The 19,323-nt window shown below is 56.5% G+C and overlaps 1 protein-coding gene across 1 annotated transcript; it reads left to right on the forward strand.

Annotated features, from left to right (window-relative positions):
* Positions 1-4,185: 4,185 nt before the first annotated feature.
* ANO9 (anoctamin 9) lies at positions 4,186-18,336 on the forward strand. Its single transcript, XM_017838216.1, has 24 exons — positions 4,186-4,191; positions 7,103-7,309; positions 7,540-7,656; positions 7,884-8,020; positions 8,219-8,268; positions 8,512-8,570; positions 8,781-8,863; positions 10,069-10,203; positions 10,315-10,411; positions 10,738-10,798; positions 11,750-11,832; positions 12,094-12,198; positions 12,974-13,138; positions 13,222-13,258; positions 13,833-13,944; positions 14,123-14,180; positions 14,352-14,449; positions 14,625-14,791; positions 15,285-15,437; positions 15,718-15,865; positions 16,480-16,599; positions 16,806-16,899; positions 17,003-17,115; positions 17,678-18,336. The coding sequence occupies exons 1-24, from the start codon at positions 4,186-4,188 to the stop codon at positions 17,703-17,705; spliced, it is 2,433 nt and encodes an 810-aa protein (XP_017693705.1). The 3' UTR covers positions 17,706-18,336.
* The last annotated feature ends 987 nt before the right edge of the window (positions 18,337-19,323 follow it).

The raw sequence follows: 19,323 nt of genomic DNA on the forward strand, positions 1-19,323 counted from the left end.
AGGTCCCGGTGCCCCTCAGCCGCCCCTCACAGGGGCCCCAGAGTCCCTCAGGATGGAGGTCCCGGTGCCCCTCAGCCGCCCCTCACAGGGGTCCCCGTGTCCCTCAGGGTGAGGGTCCCGGCGCCCCTCACAGGAGGGACCCCCGATGCCTCCACGCCCTTTCCACGAAAACACACAAATGAAGGGGGAAAGAAATGAATAAAGAGAACAGTCCTTTCAGCTGTGACAGCGTTGGGCTATGAGTGCACAGACTCAGCATTTGCAAATTATGCCAGGGTTGTTATTTAATGCTAAAACTCTGCATCTCTCGGCAAAAGTAACCAAAGAGTGCTAATTAAAGAAAACAGCTTCCTTCTGCATGTACTCGCTTGAATTATTCAGGGAAAAGTGCTCTTTGCCAGACTGTCGTGTGGCTTTCAAGTACCCCAGACTGTGCTTTCCCATTAGTCTCATCCCTGATGCCGCGTCCGTCCCAGTTCCCACATCTTTGTGTGATGAAACATTAAATACATGGCCAGATTTGCATTTGCAGAAATGTGTTTTTCTGGTAAAAGTTTTTGTTCCCACCTGGAGAGTTCAAAGGCAGGGTGCTGGGTGCTCCTGTGCCCTCAGATCCGATGTGTTCTTAGAATTCCTCAGCTCTTTCCAGATTTTTTTTGGCCAGGCTTCTCACGCAGAATGTGACATACTGATCCCGGATGGCTGGAAAGATCCGGCTTTCTGGAAAGATCCTGACACGGCACCAAGCACCACGGAGGGAAGAGAACGCTCTGCAGGAGCAGACAAACAAAACCAGGAAAGAAATGAGAGGAAACATTTACAAGGCTGCAAGTAGTCAACATGACCTTTAAAGGTCCTTTCCAACCCAAGCTATTCCGTGGTTCTATGAAATACTGAAAGACAGCAGGGTTAGATGGGATATTGGGAAGAAATTCTCCCCTGTGAGGGTGGTGAGGCCCTGGAATGGATTTCCCAGGGAAATTGTGGCTGCCCATCGCTGGAAGTGTCCAAGACCAGGTTGGACGGGGCTCGGAGCAACCTGGTCCAGTGGAAGGTGGGGCCAGGTGATCTTTAAGCTCCCTTCCAACTATAACCATTCCAATATTTTTAGGATTCTACAAAATAAAGGAGCTGGCCACGGGAGGGCAGCAGCCGGCTGGGTTCAGCTACCGTGAAGCACCAGCTCACAACCATCACTCATCGGTCTGTAAGGGGCTTTTATGGGCTGGCAAAGCCAACCATTCTGCCTGTTTGCCCTCTCAGATACAAACTGGGTAGTTGCCGTATCTGTGCGAGAAGGGTTTAGCCAAAGATTCCCTGAGAAACTGGAAAACTCCTGCCCTTGGAGATAAAACCAGTAAAACACAGTTCTGGGATGTACAAGGGACATTTCTGACTGCTGCACAATTCCCTCTCAACCTGAAACACTGGTGACCCCGTGATGCTTTATGAGACCTGGAGGCACTCACCTTGTTCCAAGAGATCGCAGAACATCCCAAGTTGCAAAGGACCACCACAAGCTGCAGCTGGAAAGAATAGTTTGGAGTTAGGAGAGCCTTTATCCCGAGGTTCTCCCAGAAGGATCATCTCCTTCTAAGCCAGGTACAGAGGAAAGCGATTCCCTTTTTAGGCTTCTCCTGGGTGAAAGAAAAAAAAATTAAAATCCAAGATGCAGGGAACTGAAAAGAGCAAATAAATCTTTTAGCACCGTCCTGAATTAGGAAGGTGTTCCTTTGCACGCTCGGAAAGCATCACTGCCAGCTGAGGTGGCCAGGCAGCCTCTGTGTGGCTGGAGTGGTTTCACACACAAAAAGCCTCAGTGGTCTGTTGCCTCTCCTCAGGTGGGAGTTACCCTCTCCACACCCAGCCAGGACTAACAGGTCAGGGAGTGCTGCTGGAGCTGCAGCGCCAACACACTCGGCGTGGGTCAAACCGCCGCCCCAGGCGGCCGGAGTCCATCGGTGGGTTGGGGTGTGTGACCAGCCCCAGCAGCCACGGAGCTGATCAGACCTTAAATAACTCTCCCTGCTCACACAGGGTTTGTGTGGCTGCAATACCTTGGCACAGGTTCGAGCCGGAGCTCCACAACACCTCATGTCAGGAGGATTTTTCACCAGAGCCTGGCGGGCGCATCATCTCCCTCCTCGATTCCAGCTTTTCGTGCCGCCGTCCTCGGCCCCGGGCAGCACCACAGAGCAGTAAATGCAGAGGTGGTGCATGGCACGAGGGGAGGGAAGTACTGAAAGAGGGACAGCATCGACCTGGTCACCTGCCTTGCTGCAAAAGCAGCTAAATCTTGCCCAGGCAAAGCCGAATTCCTCCTAAACAGGAGCAGCAGCAGCGCAGTCTCCTCTGAGCGCCGTGAGATGCTGCAGGGGATGGATACGTCGCCCAAAGCCAACCTGTGGGCACACACTCGCCTTCCCCACCGGCTGGTAACGCCCACAGGCTTTCAGGACTGCTGCTGGATACCCACACTCTGGAGAGCAAAGTCCTCCCAGCCCTGCCCAGGAGAAAGGAGCCGGAGTGTGGGTGGAGCGACGCGGCTGTTCCACCCACAGGTAATCTCGTTTCCCTGGAACCAGCCGCGCTCACACTGCAAAGGTCTTTGCTCTGCTGGCAGGTGGAAAGCGCTGCCTGACAGGGCTTCGCTCTCTGCAGGTAAACACACACACGCTCCCACACCCAGGGAGAGCTGCTGCCCATACAGACTGTTCTCCACTCCAGGCTATCCCTGTGGATCGCTCCTGGGAGGGTAAAGGTCTGCCCCTGCCTTCCCTCTGCGCTTGGTTTCACACACAGCAGGACATTTGCAAGACAACTCTTTTTTCCCCCCCGTTTAATAACCCACAGGTCTAGTCTGGGGTCTGTTCAAGGCACTTGGCAAAGCCACAGGGTGGTGGTGGCTTGACTGGGAACACCGCTCTGGACATGCTGGCTGCCTTTCCTGCCAGGACACAGCTGGATTACCCCCCCAGGATTTATTTTAGAGTAACCCACAGCAATGCTGTTGGAGTGCACAAGGGAATCCAGAGCAGTTACTGATCTTCCTGCTATTCCCAGGAAAGGCAGCTCTTCTTATTTGGAAATTAAAGTAACAACCCCCCCCCCGAAAGCCAGTAAAAGGGGAACTGTGAGACCTGGCTTACACATAACCACCTTTTCACTCACCTTCTGTAAGAATTCATTCCCTGCTCCAAGCCACAGCTCCAGATGGGAGGTGATTTTGCCTCTCTGCTCTGCTCAGGTGAGATCCCAATCGGATCACTGCATCCAGCTCTGGGGGCACCAGCACAGGAAGGACATGGACCTGTTGGAGTGAGTCTAGAGGAAGGATACCAAGTTGATCAGAGGGTTGGAGCACCTCTGCTATGAGGAAAGGCTGAGAGAACTGGGATGGTTCAGCCTAGAAAAGACAAGGCTTTGAGGTGACCTAATTGTGGCTTTCCAGCACCTGAAGGGAGCCCACAGTGAAGCTGGAGAGTGGCTTTGGACAAAGGCCTGGAGTGACAGGACAGGAGGGAATGGCAAGTTTAGATTAGATATTGGGAAGGAATGGCAAGTTTAGATTAGATATTGGGAAGAAATCATTCCCTGGGAGGGTGGCGAGGTCCTGGCACAGGTTGCCCAGGGAAACTGTGGCTGCCCCATCCCTGGAAGTGTCCAAAGCCAGGTTGGCAGCACTGTTACACATGGAGGGGGGAAAACAGCACACAGCTTCCGGAGCTGCTTTACCGGCCAGTGAGGCATGAAGAGATTTCTAGAGCTTTCTAGAGCTTCTGCTGCTAGGTGCTTCCTCCTTTTGGCCCCTTTGTGGCACCTCTTCGGGGATGTCACAGGATACAGCACATGGCACTGGCACGGAGAGGGGCAGGGGAGGGTGGCAGAGCCCTGGGGCCGCAGGAGGATCCCGGCACATTTACCTGCCCCGGTGCTGGGCGGTTCTGGGCTTGCCACTCCTCTGAGCGAGGGTGAAGGGCAGCTTCCTCACCTCCTCCCGATATCAGCTCCCTCCCAAGGCAGGCGGGAGTCCCACACGGAAGTCGAGGCGCTGCACATGAGTCCTCGGGCAAAGGAGCTGGGGACGGAAACCACGCGACAAGGAAGCCCAGGAGCCTCCAGCCCATCTTGCCTGCAGATCTGCCCCGAGGAGCACCAGGACAGAGGAAGGCTCTCCGCTTCACCATGCAGGTAGGAACACAAACTGCTCCAATACTTCCAGGCTGTTGCTTTTCAGCACCTCTAAGCACCCTTGCCTTGGAAACACGGGATGAGCTAAGCTCTGATCCCTACCGCTCATCTGCTTCCGGCCTTCGAGGTATTCCAAAAGCAGTACAGGGGCAGCGGTGCCGTTTTTCTTCTCTGGACTGGAAGGAAAGATGCGGTTTCCTTCCCTTGAAAAAGCCAGGCAAATTCTCCAAGAACAGGGCAGGTGGTAAAGGTCCAGGTGTGCCGCCTGCCTCTCCAGCTGAAGGCTGTCCCACTTCTCTCAGGAAGCCATTAGGTAACATGGAAGTGCTCCAAGGGAAGCTGCGTGAGAAACGTCCCGGAGAGAAGAGCAATTTGGTCATCTCAGTGTGGGTGATGGGAACAGCCCAAACCCTCACCAGTCCATGACTGGAAAGGAACACAAGGATGCCGGATCCTATCCAGGTCCTTGGCCTGAGTTACTCACACAGGTGACCCCGCCCCCAGCCCAGGGGTGCCTGTGGCCATTTCCCTGAAGGAATGCTCAGGGCAGTGGGTTACCTGGCCTGTGACAGGGGAGAAGCACCACTGATATACCTGGAGGCACCTCAGGGCATGGAAACCCTTTTTAACATTGAAATTCCTGCTTCCCATTGTGCCAGTCGCTTCTCCTACACCTTTGCACAGTGGCACTTCCAAATCCCGCTCTGACCACAGGGCAGGAGGGAGTGAAAGCGTCCTCCCTGAGAGCAGGGATAGAGTCCAGGGTTCACACAACCACTGCAGAGCCCAGGTGGCCTCACCTGCTCGTGATCCGACTCCCTAATCCCCGGGACAAAAAAAACTAGGTGTGGGAGAATAACAGTGATCCGAAGTCCCTGCCCTCTGCAGCTGTCCCTGCCTACACATCTCTGCCTTCCCATCAGGAACTGGAGTGACAGGACAAGGGGGGATGGCTTCAAACCGACAGAAAGTAGGGTTAAATGAGATATTAGGAACAGATTCTGACTGGGGTCAGCAGCAGCAGGACAACAGGAGGCGGCATTTAGGAACGCCCCAAGACCGCCCTGTCCCCAACAGGTGGCTTCCCCTCCACAGCCCCGTGATCACAGGTGGTGCTGGCAGGGAATCTCTGCAGGACGAGGCTGGTGCACATGGAGGCTGTGAGAAACCAGCCAGGCAGGCATGAGCCCACACGACAGGGGAGAGCTGTGCCAGGCCAGATCTGTGCCAGCACCAGAGCGCTGGCAATAGGGCAGAGCCCAGTGAGGCTCCCACTCCCAACCCTCTGTGCCCAGATGAGCAGAGAGGGGCTCAGCCAGGGACAGGGAGAACTGTCACAGCCAGTCCTGCCCCCCAGACCTGGTTAGAGCTCTGGCAGAGCAGGTGACAACACCATAACCCCCTCCTCCGCCTCTTGCCCTAAACTGAGTACCTTTTATCCAAGAGAAGTTCTGGCTCTTGTTACAACAGCACCTCTGGGCTAGAACATTCCTCTTCTCGAGCATTCCCACTTTGGCTTCCTGGCTGTCAGTCTCCTCATGGCTCCTGTGCTGTGGCTGATCCACGTGAGCAAGGATCTGATGGAACATTTCAGCCCTTTCCTCATCCTGGCCTCTCCTGCATCCATGGCCTCATTCTCCAGTGAAAGCTTGGGATCCAGATCTTACATCAGGGCACGGTTTCACCACCACAGCTCTGCTCCCAAGGTGACAGCTGGAGGAACCCGTCTGGCTGGGCTGCCTTTCAGGTCGCAGTGTCTCTGGTGACCCCGAGTGACAATACCCCCATCCCTGGCAGCTCCTTCCCGCTGCTGCACTGCATCACCAGCCCTCTGTGCTGCTGCTTGTGGGGACACACCACGAGTCACAGCAAAGCACAGCAAAGAAACCCACAGGGAAACCTTATGGCTTAAGCTGAAGGGAGGCAGGGCTAAGATGGGATGTTGGGAAGAAGTTCTTCCCTGTGAGGGTGGTGAGGCCCTGGCACAGGTTTCCCAGAGAAGCTGTGGCTGCCCCATCCCTGGAAGTGTCCAAGGCCTGGCTGGATGTGGCTTGGAGCAACCTGGGCTAGTGGAAGGTGTCCCTGACCATGGCAGAGGGTGGCACTGGATGGGCTTTAAGGTCTCTTCCAACAAAAACCATTCCAGGATTACCTGCTTTGTGCTCGCCCAGAGCTGCACCCTTGGGTATCCAAGCGTAATTCCCTGTAAACAGGAAGGTGGGAGCTGCCTTGGCCCCTGCACAGCCGTTCTCTCCAGAGCCGGGGACACACAGGAGGCGAACAGGGAAAAGCCAGAGTTCCAGCAGCGTTTGGACAATGCTCTCAGGCACGTGGACTTTTGCAGTGGTCCTGTGCAGTGCCAGGAGCTGGATTAGATGATCCTTGTGGGTCCCTCACAACTGAGGATATTCCTTGATGCTGTGATCAGCAGCTCGTCCTTCCCTCTCTGTCCCTTGGCTGCAGACTGAGGCATCCAACATGTTTTCCAAGGATTTTTTTCCACCTGCTCTGCTGCAAGGCTGTGCCAGCCTATCTGTGCCTCACTCTCCCTTCACCAGAACTTAAAAGTACCTTCCCTACCCTCCCCAAAAAGCCAGCAGTGCCCTATCTGACGGGAACAACAGACGAATGGAAAAGCCTGATTAGAGCCCATAAAATCTGCTGTAGCATGGAGAGACAGGGTGAAGTGTTGACACTCTTCCACTACAAATGTCAGGCCATCAGGTGAAACAAGAAGGAGCAAAGTCCAGAGCAGACGGAGGTTTTTTTTTCTCCTGGCCAGTTCCCTCACAGCCCTAGGGCATCATGAGTTCTAGAGGAAGGCTGCACACCCTCACGGGGTAGCTGTCCCTCCATCATCCTGGAACACAAATCCCCAGCTGGCTCAGGAGAGCCCCAAACAGGCGACTAGGAGTGGGTAGGAGAAGGTTTTGGACAAGACCGCTCTCACCTTCCTCCCCGGGCATCCCCTCGAGGCTGCTGGGAGAGGAAAACACAGGATGCCCCAGGGAGCCCACTGAAGCCTTCCCTTCACTGCTTTTCTTTTCAGCATGATGAAATTCTGTTGACTCCCTGGAGGGATTATCCTGTGGAGGACACGGACCCCTTCACCCCCTCGGTAAGCTCTGCTCCCTCTGCACCCACAGTGAGTTCAGCCCAGCTCAGAGAGGGGAGCAGGGCAGTGCCAGGGAAGCAGCTGCCTCAGTTTCCCCATCCCCATTCCCTTGCTCATTCCCAGTTCCCCTCTACGCAGCCACAATGAAGGTCCAAACCTCTCAGAGGCTGGAGCTGGGAGGGAGAGCTCTCGGCTTTCCATCCCTAATAATTCCCTGGTGCTTTTGTGGGCAGAGTGAAGAGAAGTGGGATTTCGTTCTGGTGAGCGACATCCATGAAGTGGGCAGTGAGAAGGAGACCAAGAGGAAGAAGTTCCTGGATGAGCTGAGCAAGAAGGGGTTCACCATCAAGGTGAGGGGCTGTGGGAGGAAAAGGCAGGAGAAACTTGGCCTGGCTCGGGTACCTGCATCCCAGGAAACGAACCACTGAGCTGATCACCACATCAGTGCTGGAAAATAAACCTCTTGCTCAATCAGAGGAGAGAGACCACAGCCCCTGGCACAGCCCCTGGCCCTTCCAGCTCTGCCCCTTCCCTGCCCCTCTGCTCTGTTCTAACAGCCCCTCTTTCCCCCCACTAGAAAATTGAGGACACAAAGCTATTTTATGGAGTCCGTGCCCCAGAGCAGGTCTTCCGGAAGTACCAGTGTCTTCTGGGGAACCCCGACAAGAAGCTCCAAAATGAAAATTCCCCCCAGGACATCCCAATGACCACCAGGTGGGTGCTGAGCTGACTTCCAGCATCCTGCACTCACCGTTCTCCACACCAGCATCCATTATCCAGCTCGGCTCTCCCCGTCTTCCCTCCATGGATTTTGGTGCACACCTTCTTCCTTCCCTGCCCTGCTTTTCCTGGGCCACACAACACAGTTCTGCGCCCCAGAGCAGCCTTTAACCACAGCTTCTCTTTGTTCAGGATAAGGATCGTGCACTTCATCCTGCGGAACACGGTGACACCTGACTTGGGTAAGGGAACGGGGATCACAGGGGTGGTGCTCAGCCTGGATCTGCAGGAAAACTCCTGCCCTATGGTGGGCACAGGCCATCCCAGGGAGGATGTAAACAGGGGGAGAAAACCAGGGTGCAGCTCAGACAAGTCAATTTGCTGCCACATGCCAGAGGCTGGGAGATTTGGACTGCGGGAAGCAGCAGTTCCTCTGCTCCCTCTCCCCAAATCCCTAACCCTCTCCCCTTCTGCTCTGCTCCCAGAGAAGCTGCACGGCCTGATGAAGAAAAACGTGTTTGAGGCAGCCTTTCCCCTGCATGAGGTGAGGCTGAGCACACGGGGGCCTGGGAGGAAAATCCAGGACAGGTGGAGGAGCAAGACAGGGTGGGAGAGACCTGTGGGTAACCGGGGCTGCCCCAGGAGCTCGCTGGGTGAAGGGCACGGCAAAGCTCCCGGCAGCAGCCTCGGAGCCGGGCAGGGAATTGAGGGTGCACTGGTATTCCTGTATCCAACCGACTTCTCTGCTCTCCAGAAGGAAGCTGTAAGGGAATTCTCCAGGGACAATTGGGCTCGCTGGAGAGGTGTATTTAACCAGCAGCCAATTGAGAAGATCAGGTAACACGGGCAGAAGGGGCAGAGCTTTTTAACCAAGAGGTCCCACCTGAGACCCAGAGAGCTTGATGACCTTGGCCAGGCTCCTGCCTGGCCTTTGAAATCATTGCTTTGAACCCTAAAATCATACCTTTGAACAAGCACTGGGCTGCTCCCGAATCTCCCAAAGCTCTTAGCCTGAGGGTTATCCCTGCGGCTCCCAGCTCCATCTGCTGATCCCGCAGCACGAAACAACCCCCACGTCTGTGCGGGTTTTAATTAACCCAGTTGGTTTTCAACCACATTCAGAAGGCAGGAGAGGTGGGAATGGAGCATTAGTGCATCAACCCAGCCTGAGGCTGACCTCGGGGCAGTAAAGGCAATGAGGGGCTCCCACAACCACATTAAACCCCAGAGAAGAGCACAGCTCTTATTTTTGAAAACTAACTCCACGGGCAGGAGGGAAAAAAGAACGTGTTGCTTCATAAACCTGTCAAAGGGCTCTGTCAAGGGGAGATCTTAAAATTGAGGTGCTCTCACCTTCCTTAAACATTTTACATGTCTAGAAGTGGCGCTGGAGACTGTGCACAAGCTTATTTCTAAGGTCAGTGTGTCGTGACTTGTTGCTATGACACAAGGATTAAAGGGCAGAGTATTAAATTGGGGGTGGTGGTATGGGGAGGTGTTGAGGTTTTTGTTTAAACAAAGGGCAGGGAGCACATCACCACCTCTGACTGCTGGTAGGAAGTTAATTCCCCTGGAATACAGGAGGGAAAACCTCCTCTCAGTCAGTAGGTACCATCATTTCTTACCCACACCTCCAACCCTCTTCCTACACCGTAAAACCAAAAGTGCTGCCACCATGGGACATGGAAGCACTGCAGGGAGGTGGCTGAGCCCAGGAGGAGGATTTGCTCTGGTCTGAGAAAGCTTGCACCCCACAGCCCTCCCATCTTCTTCAGGCCCAGTGTTTCTAAAACTGGAACCTTTCCTTTCTCAGCCTTTCTCTCCATTCTCAGCATGAGGCCTATTTGACACCACAGAGACGTAAAATAGCTGCTCTGCCCACCTGGGCTGACTCTGCCCCTCCCAAAGTCCCCAGACACTCAGACCCCCTGCCCCTCCCAGACCCAAAATCCCTCGGGGGGGTTGAAGAGCATTTTTTAGTGACCCCCCCAGCCACCTGATCTCCTCTCTGGCTGCAAACCCCCTCTCCCCTTTCCTCCCAGGGGCTATTTTGGTGAGAAGGTGGCCTTATACTTCGCCTGGCTGGGCTGGTACACCTACCTGCTGGGTTTTGCTGCACTGGCTGGGGTGCTGACCTTCGTGGCTGGGATTACTCTCTTCAGTTCCAGCCAGGTGAGGTAAGGCACTTGGGAATGCCAGACACGCATCCCACTGACTGTGCTCTGTGCTCTGCAGGGAGCCCTGAGCCACCATTATCCCCCTTTGCTTCCCTCCTGCTTTCCCTGCAGCAGGGAGATCTGTGAGGCCAACACCACCATCATGTGCCCGCTCTGCGACAAGAAGTGCCCCTACTGGGTCCTCTCTGACACCTGCACCTACGCCAAGGTAAGGAACCCCCTTCCCAAAGGCAGCCTCGAGGTCAGGGATGGGGAGGTCACTCCGAGGTCACTCTCGAGGTCACTCCCGGCTTGTGCTGCTCCCACACCGCTGGAAAGAAAACCCCTCCCAGATCACACTTTCCACCTCCACCGAGGGTGATTTTACCAGTAGCAAGCCCCAGTGTCCATCACCTTCCTGCATTTTACCCTCCTGCAGCATCTATACCTCTTTCAGGGGAGACCAGGGTGACAAGAGCGTGGCTTAGCACGCCCCGGGGTGCCACAGCTCCTGTGCCTCCCTGCCCCAACACACTCTTCCTTCATCTCTTCCAGGTCACTCACATGATTGACAACGAGGCCACGGTCCTTTTTGCCATGTTCATGGCCCTCTGGGGTAGGTGCCAGTGTCTGGGTGCCCAGCACACACGAGTTGGGAGAGGGAGCAGGTGGTGGAAAGTGGGGGAACAACACAGCTTCACCATTCAGGATGGCTTTTAGCCCTTATCTCCTCCCCTTTCAGACACAGCAAGAGACAAAATCACCCTGGTGATATCCTCCAGCTCCCCAAACACTCCTTACCTGTCCTACCTGAAGCTTCCACTCACCACAGCCTCCCCCAAAGCACCCAGCAGCCTCTGGGTGGACCTTTTTTATCAGCTGCCTGTTAAGTGGCCACAGCTGCAGGAAGGAGGGACCTCCAGAGCCCTCCTCAGCCTTTCCAAATCACTTCACTGCCTCTTATTTGCTGTGGGATGATGGGATCCCATTATCACCTTAGCTGCACACTCATTTGGCTTTGCCACAGCCCCCTCAGTTACCAACCACCTCCAGTGTGAGCTGGGTGCCCACAGGTCCTGTGTGTAGCCATGGGCTGGGTTACACAGGGTCAGTCAGGAGGATCAGTCCAGATTAACAGGAGGGAAGTGGATTTGCAGGGGTGTAGCCGTGCCAGGGTGCAGTGCAGGACACCCATTCCACCTGAAAAGTGCATTTTTCATCAGTCTCAAATGACGTGTCTGGCTGGTGCCACGTGAACATGTCCAGCACATCAGGACAGCCCTGGGGCTCGCTCTGGCTTACCCCAAATTCCTTAGGGACACCAGAGCTGGCCTGACTGTCAGTGAAAGCTCACCTGCACCATCCCCATCCCCTCACTGCTCCATGCTCAGGGTTCTGCCAGCTCACTGAGCTGTAGAAGTGACCTGTCCTTCACAGGCCAAGGGCAGTCCAGGCTGGTTGACATCGGGTTGGATGGGACATGACTTTCTGTCTTGCTCTGTGGGACAGAGGGATGGCTGTCAGAGCCATCCCTGAGTGTCACTGCACTCTCTCCTTCCCAATCCAGCCACTGTGTTCCTGGAGCTGTGGAAGAGGCAGAGAGCCACTGTGGTCACCAACTGGAACCTATACGGGTGGGATGAGGAAGAGGTGAGGACATCATCTTTCTTGCTCTATGCTTTCCTTCTCAGGAGTCACCTGGACATAGAAAAGACACGTCAAAGGAGTTCCTTGCCTAGTTTGAGCTCAGTCAGGCTTAGCCATGCTGTTGTGGGCTGGGTGCTTATCCCTGTCCTTCCCCAGCACTGCTTATCCCACATGTCCATTGACACAAGGACCCCTGGGCACCGCTCTGCTGGATCCTTTCTTTCCCATTTTTTTTTTAGTTTTATTTTTTTATTCATTTTTAAGGAGGAGCTGGCTATGGAACTGATCAATAACTTACAGCATGAACCCCGAAAATACCAGCACTCCTACTTCCGCAGCACCATCATCCTCCTCTTGGTTCTGCTGATGGTACGTGACAGGTGACCACGGGAAGAAGGTCTGGTTTAAGGGAGAGTGAGCTTCCTCCTTCCCTCCCTACTCTGAAGCACCTCAGAGCATCCTGTTGCTGCAGCAAAAGCAGAGACCAGGTTTTTAGGGCCGGTCTGTGCCCATTACAAGGATCCAGGGGCTCCCTCACATTCACACCCTGCTGTGCTGATGGCTGGGGCTAGGTACCCTTTGTGGGTACCTGGGCTGAAGGCTCTGCCCTGGCAGCAAAGATCAAGGCAGTGACCCAGAGGGCAGGAAGAGGCAAATCTCAGTGTCCTCGTGCCCCTCTGTGGGCCAATGGAGAGTCCAGACTGGTTCAGATGGAGGTGTAGCATCGTGGAACCATAGAATGTTAAGGGCTGGAAGAGACCCTAAAGATCACCCAGTCCCGCTCCCCCCTGCCCTGCACAGAGACACCTCCCACTAAATCAGGTTGCTCAAATCCTTATCCAACCTAGTCTTGGACGCCACCAGGGTTGGAGCATCCACAACCTCCCTGGGCAACCTGTTCCAGGGCCTCACCACCCCCACAGGGAAGGATTCCTTCCTAACATCCAGCCCGAATTTCCCCTCTTTCAGCCTGTACCCATCACCCCTTGCCCTACCCTCAACACCCACCTCACTGACCCTCCCGCCCTCAACTGCGGGGACGTGGGTTTGCCCTCGAGGCCACACCCAGATCCCTGGTGGCCCTCGGGCGGGATGGGGCCCACGTGCCCTTCCATGCCCTTCTGCAGCCTTCCCTCCCCCGCAGATCCTGGTGCTGATCGGCATCGCCCACGCGCTCGTCATCTACCGGGTGATCGCCACGGCGCTCTTCACCCAGAGCGGCCTGGGGCTGCTGCGGGAGCAGGCCGACACCATGGCCGTCATGACGGGGGCCGTGCTGCACTACCTCACCATCGTCATCATGACCAAGGTGCCGAGCCAGGCGGCCTGGGGGTCTCCTCCCGGCCTCGCCGCCCCGCTCGCGTTACCCCTCTCTCTCTCTCTCTCCCGCAGATCAACAGGCGCGTGGCCCTCTTCCTCTGCGACCTGGGTAAGGGAAACTGGGGGCGTCTCCCGCCGGCACACCCCGCTCCTGCAGCGCCCGGTGGTGCCTGCAGCACAGCACAGCTCCCCTGCCATTCCCAAATGCACCCAGGCTCCCATCCCCTCCCCATCCTCTGCCATCACAAGGCATCTCCCCAGAAGCTCCAGCTGGGCAGGTCTCCATAACACAGCCAGGGAGGCCAGCAGCCTCCCCAACACACTCATCTGTGGTCCATGTGCTGCCAGCTTTGTTGCTCCACAGCCATATTTTGCTTTGTATGGACCTTCACCCTACAGGGTTGTGACCCAGCACAAGCAGGAGGGCAACAGAGCTCCAGGGGAGCTCACAACGTGGATTTCCTCCCAACATAGATTTCCTCCCAGCTGAAAGGCCCTTTCTCCCCAGGCTCATGGTTCTAGGGGACCTCCCTGCTCAGCTGGGCTCCCTTCCACCAGAGGGCTCAGGTGGAGGGCAGAGACACCTTTCCAACCTTCACAGAGCTGCTGTAGCACCTGAGGGGGAGCAAGGCGAGGTCCCACTGCTCTGTGACCAAGCCCCCGGGCCTTGCTCCCTTTCCTAGAGAAACCACGGAGCTTCTCCCAGCGGGAGAAAAACTTCACCATGAAGATTTTCACCTTCCAGTTCTTCACAAACTTCTCCTCGCTCATCTACATTGCCTTCTTCCTGGGACGGTGAGTGGCGGCTGGGGGGGAGCAGAGGGCAGACGGGGCTTGGGGTGCATGTCCCCAACCCTCCCCAGGGCTCAGGGACAGACCCACCCCCCACCCTCCCTGCCAGGCACAGGGACCCCATTTGGGACTCGGGGGGCCATGGCTCAAAGGGTATTGCTGTTGTTGCTTCCTCGCCCAGGATCAACGGCCGCCCAGGGCACTACGTGCGCATCGCCGGCCGGTGGAGGCTGGAGGAGGTGAGGCACTCGCCCTGAAGCTCTCTGACCCCATGAACAACTGCTCCTCTTCCTTTTCCTACTGCCACTAGAGAGGCTCTGGGAATCTCAGCTTCCTCCTCTAGCAAAGGGCCCCTTGGGCCTGCCCGCCCTGCTTGCAGGGCACGACCCTTCTCCTCTCCTCCCTTCCAGTGCCACCCCAGCGGATGCATCACTGACCTCTTCATCCAGATGGCCATCATCATGCTGCTCAAGCAGACCATCAGCAACGTGATGGAGTATCTCATCCCGTAAGCTTCCCTTGCTGAAGCTCCTGCACAGCCAGGACACCGATCCAGCTCTCGCAGAGAGGAACCCTGGTCTTTGGGCCAGGGTGTCCTCCGTTCCCTTCCTCCAGGTGTGTCCCAGCAGCAGTCCAGCCCTGCTGCCCTCTGCAGCAGCCACGCAAATCCCTCTGTTTTGCAGCTGGATAAGCCACAAGCTACGCAAGAACCAGAAGAGCCCCAAGAAGAGGAGCATATTTCTGGGAGAGGAGGAGGAGGCTGAGGACCCCTGCAAAAGGCAGTGGCTGAAGAACTATAAGCTCAACGAGGTCAACGTCTTCAGCTTGTTCGACGAGTTCTTGGAGATGAGTATGTAAGGCAGGGGGGCGGGCGAGGAGGGTGCTGGGGCACAGCCATGTGTGCCCCTTGGTTGGAGAGTGCTGGATGCTGGGGAAGGGATTCCTGTGGGGAAGGGAGAGCCCTGAGCCCCACCTCCACGCTCAGCCCCACTCTGAGTGCTCTGGTACACCAAGGAGATCGTTCCCAAAACAGAGGGAGAGGTCAACTGTGCTGGCCTGGGACCTTCCTCTCCTCCCAGGGTGATGGCTGTAACCCCAGCGTGGTCCCTCAACCAGTGCCCTGCAGGTCCCCACAGATCCCCCCTCTGACAGCCCCATGAGAGCTAGGGGTCCCCAGTAGGGGTGTGGGGTCCCCAAGGCATGCCTATCTCCCACTTCCACCCCTGCAAAGCCCCTCTCACGCAAGCCCCAGAGCAGGACTAACCCAGACAGCGTTCCGGAGCCTGGGGGACGTCTGCTCTGCGGTGGCTTCACACCAGCACGTGGTGTCTCCCCCTCTGCAGTGATCCAGTACAGCTTCACCACCATCTTTGTCGCTGCCTTCCCCCTGGCCCCGCTCCTGGCGCTCTTCAACAACATGTTCGAGATCCACATGGACGCCATCAAGATGGTGCGGCTGCACCGGCGCATGGTGCCCAGGAGGGCCAACGACATCGGTGAGAGGGGCTCCACCGGCGCCCTCCTGCCAGCACTGCTGCCTGGGCCAGCGGTGCCGGGGCTTAGCCCCTTCCCCAGGAGCCCCTGAGCATCCCATGGAAGTGGGAGAGCACGGGGACAGCTGTGGGTCGGGGAAGGAGAAGCCGTTTCAGACCCTGAAGAGGCTGAGGGGCAGTTTGGACTGGCCATGCCAAACCTGTCTCTGAGGTGGAGCTGGGTGGGGCTGCAACCTGCCAGTGGGGTGGCAGAGGGGCCTCACCAGCTGCTGTTCTCCTGCAGGGATCTGGCTGCAGGTCCTGGAGGCCATCGGCATCCTGGCTGTCATCGGGAACGGGCTGGTGATTGCCATCACCTCCGACTTCATCCCCATGCAGGTCTACAAGTACATGTACAGCCCCTGTGTGGGGGAGAACCGCACTGACGTGGAGTGAGTTCAGTCCCTGAGCAGAGCCCACCTGCCTCAGTGCCACCGCTGCAGGAGCACGAGGAAGCTGAGCTGTCCCCCACAGTGGGGTGGGGGGAAAGGGGAGCAGGGCAGGGTTTCCAGTGGCATCACCTTCAACATCCCAGCTGGCCTCCCCCTCGCATCATCCCCATGGTGGGTAAACTGGTGCCCTTACTGGAAAGGGCACCGTGTAACACGGGAGAGCTGCAGGACTGCCGAGGTGCTGGCTCACGCTCTCTCCTGCCCTCCCCCTGTTCCTCCAAGCCTTGGCTGGCTGACCCAGTGCAGTCAAACTAGACAGAAGCCTCAGAGACCTCCATTTCCCCCAGGCTGTGTGAAAATGGGGAGGGAGGGAGGGGAAAGAGAGGCCCAGGTGGGTGCTGGCTCCCCCAAAATGGGAGGTTACAGTGCTTAACCACACTACGAGTCACCTGAGAATCCACACACTGGGGAAACCTTAGAAATGAAAGCTGCAGACAGATGGGTTTTGTTGCCCTCTGGGGACCTCTGAGTCCCCCAGAAGGGACAAGAGCTGCTTGGCTTAGGGCCTCCCACAGCCCCCCAAAAATGGCCACAAACCCAGTCCTTCCCCGCAGCTGCTCCACGGGGTACATCAACCACAGCCTCTCCATCTTCCACATCCGGGATTTCGAGCCCGAATTTGGTATGCCTGAGATGCTGCCAAACTTTGACAGGGACGAGATCAAGGAGTGCAGGTAAGAGCAGCCCCACCACCACCACCACCACCGTGCCCCTCACCGTTACATCCAGCCTGCAGCCAGGGGACGGGGGGGTGACGGAGCTGGAGGGAGCTGGAGGAAGCTGCTGGGGCTCCTCTCGGACCCCCACAGAGGGAGCCAAGGCAGGGTGTGACACCTGGCACGGAGGAGCCCGGGCTGGCACCGACGGGGCTGTGCTGCAGGTACCGGGATTACCGGAACGCCGACGACTACTCCTACACCATGCAGTTCTGGCACGTCTTGGCAGCCCGGCTTGCCTTCCTCATCATCTTCGAGGTGAGCGCCCAGGAGGGCAGGAGAGGGCTGGGGCAGGGGGAAGGGACTGGGTCCAGGCCCCTTGCCCAGGCTGGGAGCCCCTGACTGCCTTTGCTCCCTGCAGCACGTGGCTCTGTGTGTCAAGCTGATCGCAGCCTGGTACATCCCCGACGTCCCCCAGAAGGTCAAGAATGAGCTTCTGTACAGCAAACACACTGACCTGCGTAAAGAACTGAGGTGGGTGATGCCCCAGTAGGTGCCAGGGGTTTGGAGATGGTCCACCCTGTAGCAGGAGACCTGCAGGGCTGCAGGATCTGTCCATCCCAGAGCCCCTTTTCCTTTGAAAAAAGAAAAGCTCCAAGTTAAAATAAGGAGTGATTTTGCCCAGCTTTTCCATCTAAACTTTGTTTAATGTAAAAGGATTAAATATTTTGGCAGGAAACTGAACAAAGGCAAACAAGAGCCCCAGGCTGGGCCACCCTGGTGCTGCTGTCCCCCACAGACTGAGCTGCACTCTCGAGAGGTCTCAGTCCCTTCATGGCCACTGTGTCCCAACTGCCACCCATAATCCTGGTGGGAGCAGAAGGTGGGGTTCGGGAAGCACCACACTGCCACAGTTCAGCTTTCCAGCTCTGCCTTCCCCTCGACTGCGGGGTTTCCCACAAACAGGGGTTTCCCACAAACAGCCTGTCATTTTCCCTCCCGTTATTTTTGGCAAACGGCCCCGTTCCCACTCGGAGTGTTTTTCCACACCTCCCAGCTCAGACAGTTCCCCAACACCCCTCTGCTCTCTCCCCAGCATGATGGAGTACTCCACCGAGGTGTAGCCACCACTCACCCAGGAGAAGGAGAACATGGACCTGAGCCCCCTCCCCAGCCTGGCAGTGCCAGGGGTGCTGGATGAACCCCCTGGCACAGTGCCACGTGTGACTGAGCTGGACTTGAACTGGGAAGTGATGCCCAGACGGTGGCTTTGCAGGAGCAGGATGCTTTCCGACTTGGAAAGGAAGGACACTGTGGCAGAGCTGGGATGTGCCTCCCCTGCACACGGAGTAGCTGGGACAGAGCTGTGGCACTGGGGACAAACCTGGGGGCAGCACCCGGCTGGGCTGCAAGAGGTGACCTAAGTCCTCCTCACTCACTGCCTTAAGCACAGGAAACACCAGTTACCTCATTCCAGGTTCCCTCTCCAGGCCTTTTTTTGCACTTTGCCCTCTTTTTCCACTGCCTTCCGTGACCTCCCCATTCCACACCGCTGGGGAACACGAGTCCTTCTTTCACTGCAGTCCTCCCCGGCATGATTCCCACGTGGCTGCAGCTCTGACCTGCTGTTTCCCTGGAAAAAATGCTGTTGTTATCCTGACTGAGTTTAGTTCCAGGCTCAGCTGAGTCCTGATAGTTGTGCCTGGCTCAACTACCACCAGCAAACAGTAAATAAACACAACCCATGCCTGGACACACAGACTTTCACCTGCTGCCTGGTGTTGCTCCTGCCTTCCTCCTCTGCCATCCCCAACACCCAAAGAAACTGTGCCCCAAAACCTTTCCTTGTCTCACTGGGGACAATCACAACAGGTGGGAGCTGCAGTGCCCATGGTGAGGGCTGAGTGTGGGTGCTGGCTGGTGGGACACCAGATCTTGGCACTTGGGCCGTGCACGGTAGGAAAAACAGCCCGGTAAGTGTGCCAGGATAATGGAAATACCTGGGAAAATCGGGGGGAAAAATCAGCAAACCTGAAATGGCAGGGCTAGAAATGGTTATCCCACCTCTTCCCTTAGTGCTGGCTGGGCCTCCCCTTCTCTGACTACTGCAGAGAGAAGGGGTTTGTCTCCAGCGGGAGTGGGATCCCACCCCAGGGCTGGACGGGTGCCACAGCTCCAGGGGGGTGGATGAGTGATCCAGAGGCAGAGCTGGGGAGATCCTACCTACCACAGGGATAACTCTGATGGACAAAAAAGGTCTTATCAGCTCCCTATTTGCTCCCAAACCTCCTCACAACCTTGCCATCCCCAGGACCTGGGCATGTTCCATGTGATCCTTTACTATCCCACAAATCCAGCAGGTGGATTTCACAGCCAGTGCATCACAGTGTCTGTGACGTGTTCAGCAGTGCAGCCCCCCCAGAAAGGGCTGCTCCATCAGCTGCTGCCCCAAACACACACAGCCAACAGCTGTGGGGCACAGGAGCAGGGGATTCTTCCTAGAGCTCCAGTGGGGTTCCCTCTGTTCCTTTTGCCCCTACAACAAGCCAACAGCACCAGCATTTTACATCATAACCAACGAGGAGTCAGAGCCAGGGTGTTTTTCCATGTGAACAGGCTCACAGACCTACCTGTGACCTGTAACTGTCTATTCTGTATAGATATATATATATATATAAACACATGCACACACACATTCACACCCAGGGCCCTTTGCTTCCCTTTTTGGCCCCAAAGCACGTG

Source organism: Lepidothrix coronata, unplaced genomic scaffold, assembly GCF_001604755.1.
Source record: "Lepidothrix coronata isolate B3197 unplaced genomic scaffold, Lepidothrix_coronata-1.0 Scaffold329, whole genome shotgun sequence".
Taxonomy (NCBI): domain Eukaryota; kingdom Metazoa; phylum Chordata; class Aves; order Passeriformes; family Pipridae; genus Lepidothrix; species Lepidothrix coronata.